General features: G+C 37.5%; 1 protein-coding gene across 2 annotated transcripts in view; it reads left to right on the plus strand.

Annotated features, from left to right (window-relative positions):
* Positions 1 to 10,941, plus strand: part of LOC128610462 (uncharacterized) — a 35,016-nt gene extending 24,075 nt beyond the window's left edge. For both annotated transcript variants that reach the window (XM_053629799.1, XM_053629797.1), the window contains exon 3: positions 8,890 to 10,941. In XM_053629799.1, the coding sequence (XP_053485774.1) occupies positions 8,890 to 10,591 (1,702 nt within the window). In that variant the 3' untranslated portion in view covers positions 10,592 to 10,941. The remainder of the gene's footprint in view (positions 1 to 8,889) is intronic.
* The last annotated feature ends 4,389 nt before the right edge of the window (positions 10,942 to 15,330 follow it).

A 15,330-nucleotide genomic window follows, 5' to 3' on the forward strand; every position in this document is an offset into this window, starting at 1 on the left:
TCAACTTGAATCCCGAGCTGGTTACTCTGTGCGGCCCAACCTAGACTGGGCCGTAACACTAGGATAAACAACTGCAACTAAAAATATTTTTCTAAGCTATGAGTCATAAAAGGCAACATCATGTTCAATATTAGGATTTTTCTAAATAGATTTTGTCGTGATGCAGTTATTATTGCATTATATAAATTGTTTGCCCATATGTGAGGTTGAAAAAAAAATCCCAAACTTTTCTCCTATTTTTCACGGTAAGGTGGAGAGAGTCACCCTGACACTAGCTCTGTGCAGCGCTCACACTTCAGGATCAACCTGAGATGACTGGTAGAGGTAAAATAAGATACTTTAAATATGCTTTAATATATTTGTATAAAATATAGTATTATAATATTTAAATTTTTCTAGATAGATATTGTCCTGTTGTAGTTATTATTGTAGTAACAGATAATATTGTACTAGCAGTAAGTATTTGTAAGTATAAAAAAACACATTGCTGTAATATGATGCTTTAATTTTAACTAAAATAAATTTAGATTCTGTTCTCACAAATTTACAGTGAGATTTAAAAAGTTGTCGTTCTCCAACAACGTGGAGACAGTTCTGTTCATAGCTGTAGACCTGGTAAAGAAGTGACAGGTACATGAGAAATGGGGGGAGGGGGGGGGGGGTTGTTTTGTTTACCTCTCTCCTGCATGTAATGTACTTTTCTGAGTGAGATGAAGAGAGTTACTGGCAGCTTTGCACTTCTGGTGTTTGCTTGTCATAATGTTCTGTGCAGACCCCTGTAAGCTGATATAAATTAGGACTGCTTCGCTACCTCTAGGCTGCTTGTTTATGTATTTATGGGATCCATACTGTGTGTAAAAACTTGAAATTAGGAAATAAAACATGGCATTGTCAGTGGTTTAAAATTGAGTGTGAGACTCACGACCTGAAATTACGTCCCAGTCCGGCCCTGATTTTCAGAATCTAACAGTACAGAAAGCTGGTTCTTCCGAAAGAAAGGAGCATTTGTCCTTTTCTGAAATAACATTTTTAGTGTAAAGAAGTTTGTTCACGTACCCTGTAGCCATAATCCTGGTTAGTTAGTGGTAGATGACACAAATGTCTCAGAAGTTCCCTGCACAGCTGAATGACCTGTTAATGAAATTTAGAAGTTTTATTAAAATAGAAATGTGGAGAATCTGCACATTTTTCAGTGCTGGAAATGACATTGACCTAATTGGGATCATACCTTCCGTTTTCAGCCAAAGACTACAATACCCAGAATGCAATGTGCCTACAATGATCGACCAATCCAGACCTCAATCCAGACATGAGTGAGGCACGTGACTTCTTTGAAATAAATAAAAGAAGAAGAAGAAGAAGAAGAAGAACAACAACAACAACAACAACAACTTTTGCTTAAATACCTTTTAAAACCAAATAAACTTTTTTATTTAAATTGTACTGTAATTTATTTATAGGTTTTATTGACTCTACTACTAGATCTGCATAACAGTGACTATGTTTTCATGGAGAGCAATAATATACTTATTGACCATATTCTGAATAAGACAGTATTCTGATTAAGATGTTTACATGAGTCGCTTTTAGAATATTCCTTTCATGTTCCCATTTTACATGTTGTAGAACATAGATGGATTAACGGCACACGCCATTACGTCACCGTGCCACGCCGTCCAACATTCCCTCCAGAATTTCACGTATCGACATACAGTTCTGGTTGATTAATTTTTAATTTTACGAAAGCTTCAAGTGCAGTTAATTATTTGTCATGCTGTACATGCTAATAGACGACTGCTTAGAGCCGTGGGCTGTGTCCCAAACCGCGTACTCAGTAGCCAAAATACATGTATTTCACACACTATATACAGTGAGGGAAAAAAGTATTTGATCCCCTGCTGATTTTGTACGTTTGCCCACTGACAAAGAAATGATCAGTCTATAATTTTAATGGTAGATTTATTTGAACAGTGAGAGACAGAATAACAACAAGAAAATCCAGAAAAACGCATGTCAAAAATGTTATAAATTGATTTGCATTTTAATGAGGGAAATAAGTATTTGACCCCCTCACAATCAGAAATATTTCTGGCTCCCAGGTGTCTTTTATACAGGTAACAAGCTGAGATTAGGAGCACACTCTTAAAGGGAGTTCTCCTAATCTCAGCTTGTTACCTGTATAAAAGACACCTGTCCACAGAAGCAATCAATCAATCAGATTCCAAACTCTCCACCATGGCCAAGACCAAAGAGCTCTCCAAGGATGTCAAGGACAAGATTGTAGACCTACACAAGTCTGGAATGGGCTACAAGACCATTGCCAAGCAGCTTGGCGAGAAGGTAACAACAGTTGGTGCGATTATTCGCAAATGGAAGAAACACAAAAGAACTGTCAATCTCCCTCGGCCTGGGGCTCCATGCAAGATCTCACCTCGTGGAGTTGCAACGATCATGAGAACAGTGAGGAATCAGCCCAGAACTACACGGGAGGATCTTGTCAATGATCTCAAGGCAGCTGGGACCATAGTCACCAAGAAAACAATTGGTAACACACTACGCCGTGAAGGACTGAAATCCTGCAGCGCCCGCAAGGTCCCCCTGCATAAGAAAGCACACATACATGCCCGTCTGAAGTTTGCCAATGAACATCTGAATGATTCAGAGGACAATTGGGTGAAAGTGTTATGGTCAGATGAGACCAAAATGGAGCTCTTTGGCATCAACTCAACTCGCCGTGTTTGGAGGAGGAGGAATGCTGCCTATGACCCCAAGAACACCATCCCCATCGTCAAACATGGAGGTGGAAACATTATGCTTTGGGGGTATTTTTCTGCTAAGGGGACAGGCCAACTTCACCGCATCAAAGGGACGATGGACGGGGCCATGTACCGTCAAATCTTGGGTGAGAACCTCCTTCCCTCAGCCAGGGCATTGAAAATGGGTCGTGGATGGGTATTCCAGCATGACAATGACCCAAAACACACAGCCAAGGCAACAAAGGAGTGGCTCAAGAAGAAGCACATTAAGGTCCTGGAGTGGCCTAGCCAGTCTCCAGACCTTAATCCCATAGAAAATCTGTGGAGGGAGCTGAAGGTTCGAGTTGCCAAACGTCAGCCTCGAAACCTTAATGACTTGGAGAAGATCTGCAAAGAGGAGTGGGACAAAATCCCTCCTGAGATGTGTGCAAACCTGGTGGCCAACTACAAGAAACGTCTGACCTCTGTGATTGCCAACAAGGGTTTTGCCACCAAGTACTAAGTCATGTTTTGCAGAGGGGTCAAATATACTTATTTCCCTCATTAAAATGCAAATCAATTTATAACATTTTTGACATGCGTTTTTCTGGATTTTTTTGTTGTTATTCTGTCTCTCACTGTTCAAATAAATCTACCATTAAAATTATAGACTGATCATTTCTTTGTCAGTGGGCAAACGTACAAAATCAGCAGGGGATCAAATACTTTTTTCCCTCACTGTAGCAGGTGAGTACATGGTTTGGGACGCAGACGTGCTCTCTTGTTTGCCGTCAAACGTTTGAGCACCGCCGTGTGTGTACGTGTCCTGTCACACAATGCGGTGAAAACTCTCACACGACGTTAATAGTGTGATTAAGGTGTGTACATGTCTGTAACGCACGTTGATAATGCGACTAAAACAGGAATACTCCACGTGTCTTAATTCCATGTGTGTTTAATTCGAGTCTTTAGTCAGATTAAGGTCATCAATAATCTCTGTTTACATGATAGTTTCTTAATCAGAGTATCGTCTTAATCGGGTTCATATCGGATTATTGTTGTTCATGTAAACGTACTGACTCAATTATTAGTGTAAATGTGAATGAGTTTCAGTTTAATGTACCTGTGTTGTAGAAATCAGTCAAATGAAGAAAGACGTGTGATACTATAATATCTGTGTTATGACAATGTTAACAGGAAGAGTTTCTTTATCACATGATGAGAGTCATAAGTGAGGGTTTAAGACGAGCCAATGAAAATGACTAAGCTGTATCTAGTCATAACATCATATGAAAAGTTATGTCTAGGACTTTAAATTCTCAGCATCCTTCATCACAGCACTCCAAATAGCTTGAGATTCAGTTTTGTCAGCAGTGTTTGGGAATGAATCTCACCCCTCCCAGCTCGCTTTGTGTTTGAAACAAACCACACCTTTTATGTTTATATTCTAAAACATCACATGGTTTCCAGGAACACGTCTCCTTTCCCATATTGTGGTGAAGAGATTTGCGACTCGTGTCAGTGAGTCGGAGCTTTCAACTCGGCTCCCAGAAAAAGAGCCGACTCTTTCCATTCCCAAAGGGCTCACTGACAGTTTTTATTTTCAAAACTAGGCCAAGTTGATCTTAGCCTATCAATCACATTTAACATTTTACTCTCCCTTCTGATTAATAAAATAACATGATACTTTGCATTCTATATGTTATAAAATCTATTTAAAGGACAAAATGACATTTCCCCCTTATTACTACTCTCCTACTTTAATAATCTTTAGTGAAAGTCTTAAAGGCATTTTATCCCAGTGTTATTAATACTGTATGGCAGGATTGGTTGATTACTAGTTTACTGTATGCCTTAGATGATTAAAATAACACACTTTTGTCATCACCTCCTATACTATTGTCTGACATCAAGCAAGGATGCAGTGAAATAGTGAAAAGAATATTGAATGAATTTAAAATCCAGATCTCACGTTGACTTCATTTCGAATATTTCCTTATTGTCACGATTTCCCCTCGAGGTTGTTCTGTAGCATGCAGCGTGCTCAGAGACCCGAAGCGCGAGCTCTTAGCGAATGCATGCTTTTGGGTCTTCAGTGACATTGACTTTGTTTACTTTCTACATGTGCTTTTGTTATGGTTTTTGTGTCTCCGTCCGTCTTGTCATTGGTTGTCGTTTCCCGTAGGTGTGCCAGCATTGTTTCCAGCTGTCTTGTATTTCTCCCAGATAACGTTTGTTATTTAAACCCCTCGCGTCTCTTTGTACCTTGCGTAGTGTATAGTATAAATAGTGTATTCACCACACCAAGCCTTTGTTCGTGTTTCGTTTCATGGTTTTTGATCTTGCACCTCGTTTTTCATTTTGTGTTTGCCTTGCCCAGGTTATGCCCGTTTGCCCATCGCCTGACCTTTTGCCTGTTATTGGACCACGCTTTTGATTACCATTTTGGATTTTCCTGTCTACCTCTCTCAAATAAAAGTCTTTAACTGCACTTGAATCCGTCCTAACCTCCATTACGCAAATTACGAAACACTTATCAACCCTCTAAAAGTAATTACTGGTTACACCACAGGGGCTCAGGTCAAACAACAACAACAACAACAACAACAACAATAATAATAATAATAATAATAATAATAATAATAATAATAATAATAATTCCAGACACAACTGACTTTACTTTGTGATTGAATCTCACCCCTCCTAGCTTCCTTTGTGTTTGAAACAAACCACACCTTTTATGTTTATATTCTAAAACATCACATGGTTTCCAGGAACACGTCTCCTTTCCCATACAGTAGTGAAGGGAATTGCGACTCGTTTCAGTGAGTCAGAGCTTTCAACTCGACTCCCAAAAGAGAGCCGACTCTTTCCATTCCCAAAGGAGTGTAATAAAACTTAATGAACTGAAAAAGCTTACTGAGCATACGTCCGTGTACACCTGCACACTGCAATCATTTATAATCCCACTTTCCTTTAGATGATGGTTCCAAGTCTGGTTCCTATCAAGGTTTCTTCGTCATGTTGTCACAGGGAGCTCTGATATAGAGATCTTTTGCAAGTTGATGATCCATGGCCAAAAACCACACTGTATTCCCGAACAGTATAACAGTATCATTAAATATGACTTAAAACTGTCTTTTTAAACTGGAAATTCTAAAAATATCACCAATATCATCAATATCACTTTAAACTTGAAATGTATTTTCTTTAATTTAGGTGAGAACCGTCCATAGAGGCTTTTAAATACTCTGAAGGAATTGGCTTCGTGACCTCGCGGGTTTCATTTTGATGTTGGAATGGTAATTGTGATTGTATGCTTGAAGCAAATCCTGGACCGTGTCGGTGTATTTTCTCATGTTAAAAGCAGTAAAATATCTCCTCATTCTGGTCTTTAGCGTTCTGTTGAACCTTTCACACACTGATGCTTTTTGGCCCGTGCCTTTAGCAAAGTGTATATGTCATGTTTTTCATTAATGTTTGAAAATTTTTCTGAACCTTTTCCAGTCCCCCTCGGTATCACGTCTCCAGTGGATGTGAAAAAAAAAATCTGTCTGTACAACCGTTTGACATTACCCAATATTGAATCTTTTCGTGCTCTAAATTTTTTTCTAATCTTCCCAAAAAAGAGTGAACATTAGGGCAAGCCATGTTGAAAGCTCATACATGTTGTTCTACATACAGAGTATTTAAAATCAAGAGGGTGGGTGTGGTCTGCTTCTTCTTCTAAAAACTGATAAAAAGATTAATCTATGTGAAAGACCACATGTAATATTATCTTTGGTATACAACTCTCAACATAATTATGATTGATGATGATGACCTTTGACCTGCTAAGATAATTATGATTGCTGATGACCTTTGACCTAAACCTGTCAAAACCAATTAGTGATATGGAACATACAAACCACTCCTCTCTCTCATCATCTAAAGGATGGTGGGATTATAAATGATTACAGTGTACAGGTGTACACGGCCGTATGTTCAATAAGCTTTATCAGTTAATTAAGTTTTATTAGAGCCCTTTGGGAATGGAAAGAGTCGGCTCTTTTTTTGGGAGCCGAGTTGAAAGCTCGAAAGCTCAGAATTTCCTTCACTACAATAGGGGAAATCAGACATGTTCCTGGAAACCATGTGATGTTTTAGATTAGAAGCATAAAAGGTGTGGTTCGTTAAACGCAAAGCGAGCTGGGAGGGGCAAGATTCACTCCCAAAGTTAAGTCAGTTGTGATCAGTGTGTCTGGAATTACAATATGTTATTATTATTATTATTATTATTATTATTATTATCATTATTATTATTATTATTTATTTTAATTGTTGTTGTTGTGGTTGTTGCTGTTGTTTGAATTGAGCCCCTGCGGTGTAGCCAGTAATTACTTCTAGGGGGTTGATAAGGAAATATACTAAATAAAGTCACCATGAGATGTGGATTTTATATTCATTTCAGTATTATTTTCACTATTATACTGCATCCTTGCTTGATGTCAGACAGCAGTGTAGGAGGTGATGGCAAAAGTGTGTTATTTTAATCATCTAAGGCATACAATAAACTAGTAATCAACCAATCCTGCCATACAGTATTAATAACACTAGGATAAAATGCCTTTAAGACTTTCACTAAAGATTATTAAAGTAGGATAGTAGTAAAAAAAAAAGGCATTTTGTCCTTTAATTAGATTTTATAACATGTACAATGCAAAGTATGATGTTATTTTATTAATCAGAAGGCAGAGTAAAATGTTAAATGTGATTGAAAGGCAAAGAACAACTTTATTTTGAAAATAAAAACTGTCAGTGAGCCCTCTGGGAATTAAAAGAGTCGGCTCTTTTTTGGGAGCCGAGTTGAAAGCTCCGACTCACTGAAACGAGTCGCAATTTTCTTCAGCACAATATGGGAAAGGAGACGTGTTCCTGGAAACCACGTGATGTTTTAGAATATACGCATAAAAGGTGTGGTTTGTTTCAAACACAAAGCGAGCTGGGAGGGGCGAGATTCATTCCCAAACACTGCTGACAAAACTGAATCTCAAGCTATTTGGAGTGCTGTGATGAAGGATGCAGAGAATTTAAAGTCCTAGACATAACGTTTCATATGATGTTATGACTAGATACAACTTAGTCATTTTCACTGGCTGGTTTTTAACCCTCCCTTATGACTCTCGTCAGGTGATAAAGAAACTCTTCTTGTTAACATTGTCATAACACAGATATTATAGTATCACACGTCTTTCTTCATTTGACTGATTCCTACATCACAGGTACATTAAACTGAAACTCATTCACATTTACACTAATATTTACTGTTATGCAACAACATTATGACAAGCAAACACCAGAAGTAGAAGTACAAAGCTGCCAGTAACTCTCTTCTTCTCTCTCACAAAAGTACATTACATGCAGAAGAGAGGTAAACAAAACACACTTTTTCCCCCATTTCTCATGTACCTGTCACTTCTTTACCAGGTCTACAGCTATGAACAGAACTGTCTCCACGTTGTTGGAAAACGACAACTTTTTTAACCTCACTGTAAATTTGTGAGAACAGAATCTAAATTTATTTTAGTTAGAATTAAAGCATCACATTACAGCAATGTGTTTTTTTATACTTACAAATACTTACTGCTAGTACAATATTATCTGTTACTACAATAATAACTACAACAGGACAATATCTATCTAGAAAAATGAAAATATTATAATACTATAATTTATACAAATATATTAAAGCATATTTAAAGTATCTTATTTTACCTCTACCTGTCATCTCAGGTTGATCCTGAAGTGTGAGCACTGCACAGAGCTAGTGTCAGGGTGACTCTCTCCACCTTACCGTGAAAAACATGAAAAAAAAAGTTTGGGATTTTTTCAACCTCACATGTGGGCAGACATCATTTTCTAAATTGCCTAAATATCTGTTAGTACAATAATAACTGCATCATGACAATATCTATTTAGAAAAATCCTAATATTGAACATGATGTTGCCTTTTATGACTCATAGCTTGGGAAAATGTTTTTAGTTGCTGTTGTTTACCCTAGCTGTATTTGTAATTTCAACACTTAAATTAAAATGGAGGGCTCTCTAAATGTACTGTACATAAATTTGTACACAATATCAAACTGACCCTATATCTGTCCTTTAAATTCAACAGATTTCAAGACTCATCACAGACTGTATGTGATGTAATCAAGAAGAGTAAATTAATCAGTGAAGGTCCACCTGCACGATATCGTCTCCTCACAACCAGAAGTAATCTTGATGAAAAAGGCTCAGTGAGAAAATGGACATTTGGACAGCGAGACGTCAAAATGCAAAACAAAATCCTACTGCTGGTAGGAGAAACTGGAACAGGCAAAACTACTCTGATCAATGCCATGGTAAATTATATACTCGGGGTGAAGTTTACAGATGAAGTGTGGTTTGAGATTACAGAAGAGGGAGGAGATAATCACATGCCAGATCAGTCAGAAAGTCAAACAACTGAAATCACTGTGTATGAGATCTTTATCCAAGGCAACCCAATCTGTCTCACCATCATTGACACTCCAGGTTATGGAGACACCAGGGGAGCAGAAAATGATAAACAGATCGCTGAGAATCTGTACAAACTGTTTCACAATGATACTGGAGTGAAAGAAATCGATGCAGTGTGTCTGGTAGTGAAGGCATCTGAGAATCGACTCTCTGACAGACAGCAGTACATCTTTGATGCACTTTTGTCATTATTTGGTAAAGACATAGAGAACAACATTGTCATTTTTATCACTCACTCAGCTGGATTGCCTCCGACAAATGCTCTTAATGCCATCAAGAAAGCAGGGATTCTCTGCAGGAAAAATAAAGGAAATGAACCTGAGTATTTCTCATTCAACAATTGTCAAACTGAGGAAAGGAACCCAGGATATATCAAAGCTCTCCAGACAGCTTGGGAACAAATGGAAAACAGTTTAAATGATTTCTTTTCCTCACTGAAAGAAGAGAACAGAAAAAGCTTAGAGCAGACTGAAAGAGTTCTGAAAGAGTCCAAACGACTTGAAGCCTGTATTTCTAATCTACAAGACCGTATTGACTTTGTAGAGCGCAAACGTGAAGAACTGATTCAGATTCAGAAAGTCCTTGAGGAAAACCGAGAAAAGATTAAGAAAAGTGAAGACTTTACTTTTACAGTCACCAAGTATTACAAAGAAAAAGTTCCCATTGAAAATGCTTCATGGTGGGACAGAAAGGCCACCACTTGCTCTGTCTGTGAGGAAAACTGTCATGAGTATAACTGCTGGAGCGCCTGGAGTCCTCTGTGGTGTTATGTCATGAAAAATGACCAGTGCACTGTATGTACAGGTAAATGTCACTACACTAAACATGTCAGAGAGGACAAGAAATATGTTACATGCAGTGAAGAGACTATGGTGACGTTTGATGACTTCAAAAAACAATATGAAAGCAGTAATTCAGCATCAGATATCACGTTTGACTCAAACGCCGTTGAAAATGTTAAAAAAGAGTTTGAAAGCAGCAAGAAACAGGAAGAGGAGAAGACAAGCATAGAGAAGAGACTGAAAGAAGAACTGACCAAGAATGAAAAGGAAAAAGCTGAGCTGGTGGAAGAAGCCTGCTCCATCGTCATGAAACTGTCTGAGATTGCTTTAAAGTCAGATTCTGCTTTCATTGTTCAGTGTCTCAACTTCTTGATCCCTCGAGCTGAAGAAACTGGAAAACTCAACTATGCTCAGAAACTAAGAGAGCTGAAGAACATTCATCCTGAATCACAGGAAAGAGTTAATGCTGTACTGGGGTATGCAAGAGCAGGGTTCAGTAAAATTAAAGATGCTGTTACTCGTACAAATAACATGTAATGAAGAAGGAATTCTCATCATATCTGAATCAAGACTGCAGGTTTTGTACATTTAATAAACTGCATTGTGTTTATTCATTAATGCTGATGTTCAATATTTAATCTTTTACTTTGTTTTGGTAATCATTTAACACTGTTTTGGTGAGCCATTATGAAAAAAATTAAAGTATAGCAATGGAATTTTTCTAAAAAATTTAACTTTACCTTACACATACCATACTGCTTATGAAGCTATACTGTGCATGGATAGATGATTTAGTTAATTAGCTTCTATTGTTAATTCCACTAGTGCTAATGTTCTCTGTGTAACTATCTGTTTATCTGACTTTCTCATTAAATAACAGTGTTTTAACTGCAGTGAGCCTGAGTCGCCTCTTTTTGACACAAACGTATCAAATAACATTCAAACGTCAGTAATTCATTATTATAAAAAGTGAAAAGTAATACTAATACTGCTGCTACCAATATTATTATTATTATTATTATTATTATTATTATTATTATTATCATCAATAATAATAATAATAATAATAATAATAATAATAATAATAATAACTATTATGGTTTACAGGGTAGACTAACAAAAGAAAAGGACAAGTGCTTCTTTCTTTGATGAAAAAAAAAATAAATAAATTGGGCTCTTTTTTGGGAGCCGAGTTGAAAGCTCCGACTCACTGAAACGAGTTGTAGTTCCCTTCACTACTATATGGGAAAGGAGACGTGTTCCTGGAAACCATGTGATGTTTTAGATTATATGCATAAAAGGTGTGGTTTGTTTAATACACAAAACAATCTGGGAGGGATGAGATTCATTCCCAAACACTGTTGACAAACCTGAGTCTCAAGCTATTTGGAGTGTTGAAGTATGCAGAGAATTTAAAGTCCTAGACATAACCTTTCATATGATGTTTTGACTCGATATCTTACTCAGTCATTTTCATTGGCTGGTTTTAATCCTCCCTTATGACTCTCGACAGGTGACAAAGAAACTCTTCTTACATTTACATTTATTCGTTTAGCAGACGCTTTTATCCAAAGCGACTTACAAATGAGGAAATACAAGCAAAGCGATATATCAAGCAGAGAACAATACAAGTAGTGCTACCATACAAGATCTTTTAACAGAGTTCCAAAAGAAGCAAAGTGCACAGAGTAGAGGTGTAAGTGCCAGAGTATGTTTTTTTTTTGTTGTTTTTTTTTAAGGATAATGTGGGGTTGGCGTTGTAGGGGTTAGTTAGGTGTTCAGAGAGGAAGTGGGTCTTTAGCTGTTTTTGAAAATAGTGACAGATTCTGCTGTCTTCGTGTTAACATTGAGCTAAGGAATATCACGATACCAAACATCTAGTAGTTGGTACCGACACCACCAAAAGTACACGATACTCCATACCAAAGTCGATACCACGGTGTGATTTTAAAAAATACAAATAAATAAATATATATATATATATATATATATATATATATATATATATATATATATATATATATACACTCATATGTACAGTATATATATATATATATATATATATATATATATATATATATATATATATACATCCTCCTCTGGCTAATACTGGCATAGAGAGAGGGGGGGATATTTTAATTATCAAACACTGTCTGACAATGACTAATAAAAGAGTGGAGGCTACAAGTACTAAGATGCACTCCTAAACACAGGCGCGCACACACAGACACACACACACACACACACACACACCTTATACTCTGCATGCAAGCATTAGTTTAAATTCACTGATCTGGTGTCAGAACAGAAAGATTTATTAAAAGCATGAACATGTGAATAATTATTAGTGACATGAGGCTACATGTATCTGACAGGACCCGGGCTGAATGGAGATGCATGGGGGTCCATTAGGACGTAGTTTATAACACTGCAATGTGTTAGGGTCCTTAACAAATAACTGTCTATCGCTAACATTACATGGAGCATAGCGTTAGCTGGTTTCACAGCCACAATGCAGCTGCCTCAAACAAACATAATATAGGACCGTCTTTCAGGTGATTCTCCAAATTCCAGATGTTTCCTCGCTTTGTTTGAAATGAGCGATAGCATCAGTTACACACCGGCTTCACAGCATCAATTATATGTTTGTTGTCATCCGCCTCGAATGTGAAGTATTTCCATATTTGACTCTTACCACCTTTCCTCTCAACAGCTAAACTTGTATAGGAGGTGATGGCAAAAGTGTGTTATTTTAATCATCTAAGGCAGTGTTTCCCAGCCGGGGTTCCGTCTGATGAGAGCAGGGGTGCGTGTAAAAATCCTTCAAACATTTATAAAATGCTAAAATGTGTACAAAACATTTCATATATATGATAAATATCTGATATCTGAAATAATAACACAGACACAGAAATAATAAGACAGACACACACGAATAACAACAATAATAAACATTATATTTAGAAATAATAATAATTCCCTCCCCCTCGACCGCCCTCGCTGACTGTCAGCAGCACGTCAACATCAGTATCTGTTACGAATGCATGTGTTTCATCCTAATAATTAGCGTGTGACGATGCGTGTGTAGTGCAAAAGAATATGGACAGATGTATTAAAAGAAAAGTTCCAGATGCTTCTGGACCATCAACTTCATCCTCATGGAGCTAAAGCCTTGTTTATACTTCCGCCTGTCTCCGCAGCGCGAGCCTCCACTGACTGCGCGCGCACCTCCACAAACGGACGAGGCGTTTATACTCGACGCGCTCGCCAGTGTAATATTCTTTTAAACGAAAGGGGGCGACTCTGAGTAACCGTCCTATAAACCAACAGGAAGTAGCTGAGAGAAGAAGTAGTTTGTCGGAACAACCATAGCAACGCTTACAAACATGGCGTCTCGCGTGGAGTTACTGAATGCTGAGGAGGAATTATTGTGTTTATTGTTGATGTTTGTTTTCAGTAAACTTCACTAAATCCCACAGTATGAAAATAACTATGAGAACATGTATTAAACTAAACTGAACAACCTCAACCTTTTTTATTTTATTAATTTCATTAATTTTTTTTTTAAACATGGACCTTTACTTTCATTAAATAGACTTATTATTTATTGTAGACTCATTTTGTAAATGTTATCAATTACTGTAGACATCAGCAGAAAGTGGGAGCTTCCTGCAAATGTCATTTCTGGAATAAAGTTGGATGGAGGTTCGATATTCGCGGAAATTAAGGGACCGTCCCTAAAGTTACATACCACATTGTTATACACGTTTCAAACTTCAATAGCATTTGAAGGGAATGACTTACAGTTATATAACCAACTGTAAAGTGTTCATCTAGGTGTCAAGTATGATGAACACCTTTTAGATTTTTGATATTTATTAAAATAAACTATTAAATCATGTATAAAAATTGCCATGTATTTTATTACTGCATGGGGTCATACACAAAATATACCACAATTTAAAGCTCAATAGCATTTGAAGGGAATGATGTACAGTCACACAACCAACTGTAAAGTCACGTCTAGGAGTCAGGTATGACACACACCTTTTAGATTTTTGATCTTTATTAAAATAAGATATTAAATCAAATGTAAATTAGATATGAATTTCACTACAGAATGGGCCCATACACAAAGTATATCATAATTTAAAGCTCAATAGCATTTGAAGGGAATGACTTACAGTCATATAACCAACTGTAAAGTGTTCATCTAGGTGTCAGGTATGATGAACACCTTTCAGATTTTTGATATTAGCTCCCTCTTTTTCTTGGATGTGCTTGAATGACTGGGTGAAGAAATGAATGGTGCTCGGTACTACAGTGGAACCTCAGTGGATTATTGATTGCACCGCGCCTTCAGATTAGAGCACGTCTAGAAGTTTCTAGCAGAGGATTGTGTGCAGATATCATTTTCCAGATGAGGTTCTTATCCTGTGCAGCTCCGTGCTGTGTGGTGTGGGTCAACTAATCTTGAAAAGTTCAACTTGTATGCTATTGAGACAACCTACGTGTATATTAATTAAACGATGACCCCTTTTATGATCGTATATGTAAATCACATCAATAAGGGGCGCACAACACATCCAGCTTTTATGTCTGAGTTTGCGGACTTCCTATCGATGTTGAGCATGAAGTTTGACAGAATTCTAATTGTAGGAGACTTCAACATTCATGTGGACTGTAGTGACTCTGTGGCGGCTAAGGAATTTCTGTCACTAATTGACTGTTTTAACTTCACACAGTTTGTAAGTGACCCGACTCATAACAAGGGTCATACACTGGATCTTGTGATTGCTAATGGCTCATTTGTATCTGAGTTTTCATCTATCGACATTGGACTGTCTGATCATTCAGCTGTCTTTTTTAACCTCGAACTGTATCATTCATGTGAGCCGACCATCCGAACAGTAACCTTCCGGAAGTGGAAGTCTATCGATCAGACAGCTTTCTCCAATTCTGTGGTTTCCATCCTAAGCAATCTTCATCCCTCATCACTGGAGGAGAAAGTTCTGCAGGTAAATTCAACCCTTGCTGCTAATCTTGACACTTTTGCTCCTCTAAGGTCACGTAAGCTCACATTCACCCGCTCTGCTCCCTGGTATAATGACAATCTGCGCTCTAGAAAGGCTGTATGTCGGAAAATGTTGCGCAAACAGCACCTTACTGGACTGAACGTCTACTATCAAGCGTGGAAGGATCTTCTGGAGGATTATCGTGCACTACTGGAGACTGAAAGATCCTCTTACTTCTCTCAGGCTATTGTAAATCATCAA

Source organism: Ictalurus furcatus, chromosome 7 (assembly GCF_023375685.1).
Source record: "Ictalurus furcatus strain D&B chromosome 7, Billie_1.0, whole genome shotgun sequence".
NCBI classification, from domain to species: domain Eukaryota; kingdom Metazoa; phylum Chordata; class Actinopteri; order Siluriformes; family Ictaluridae; genus Ictalurus; species Ictalurus furcatus.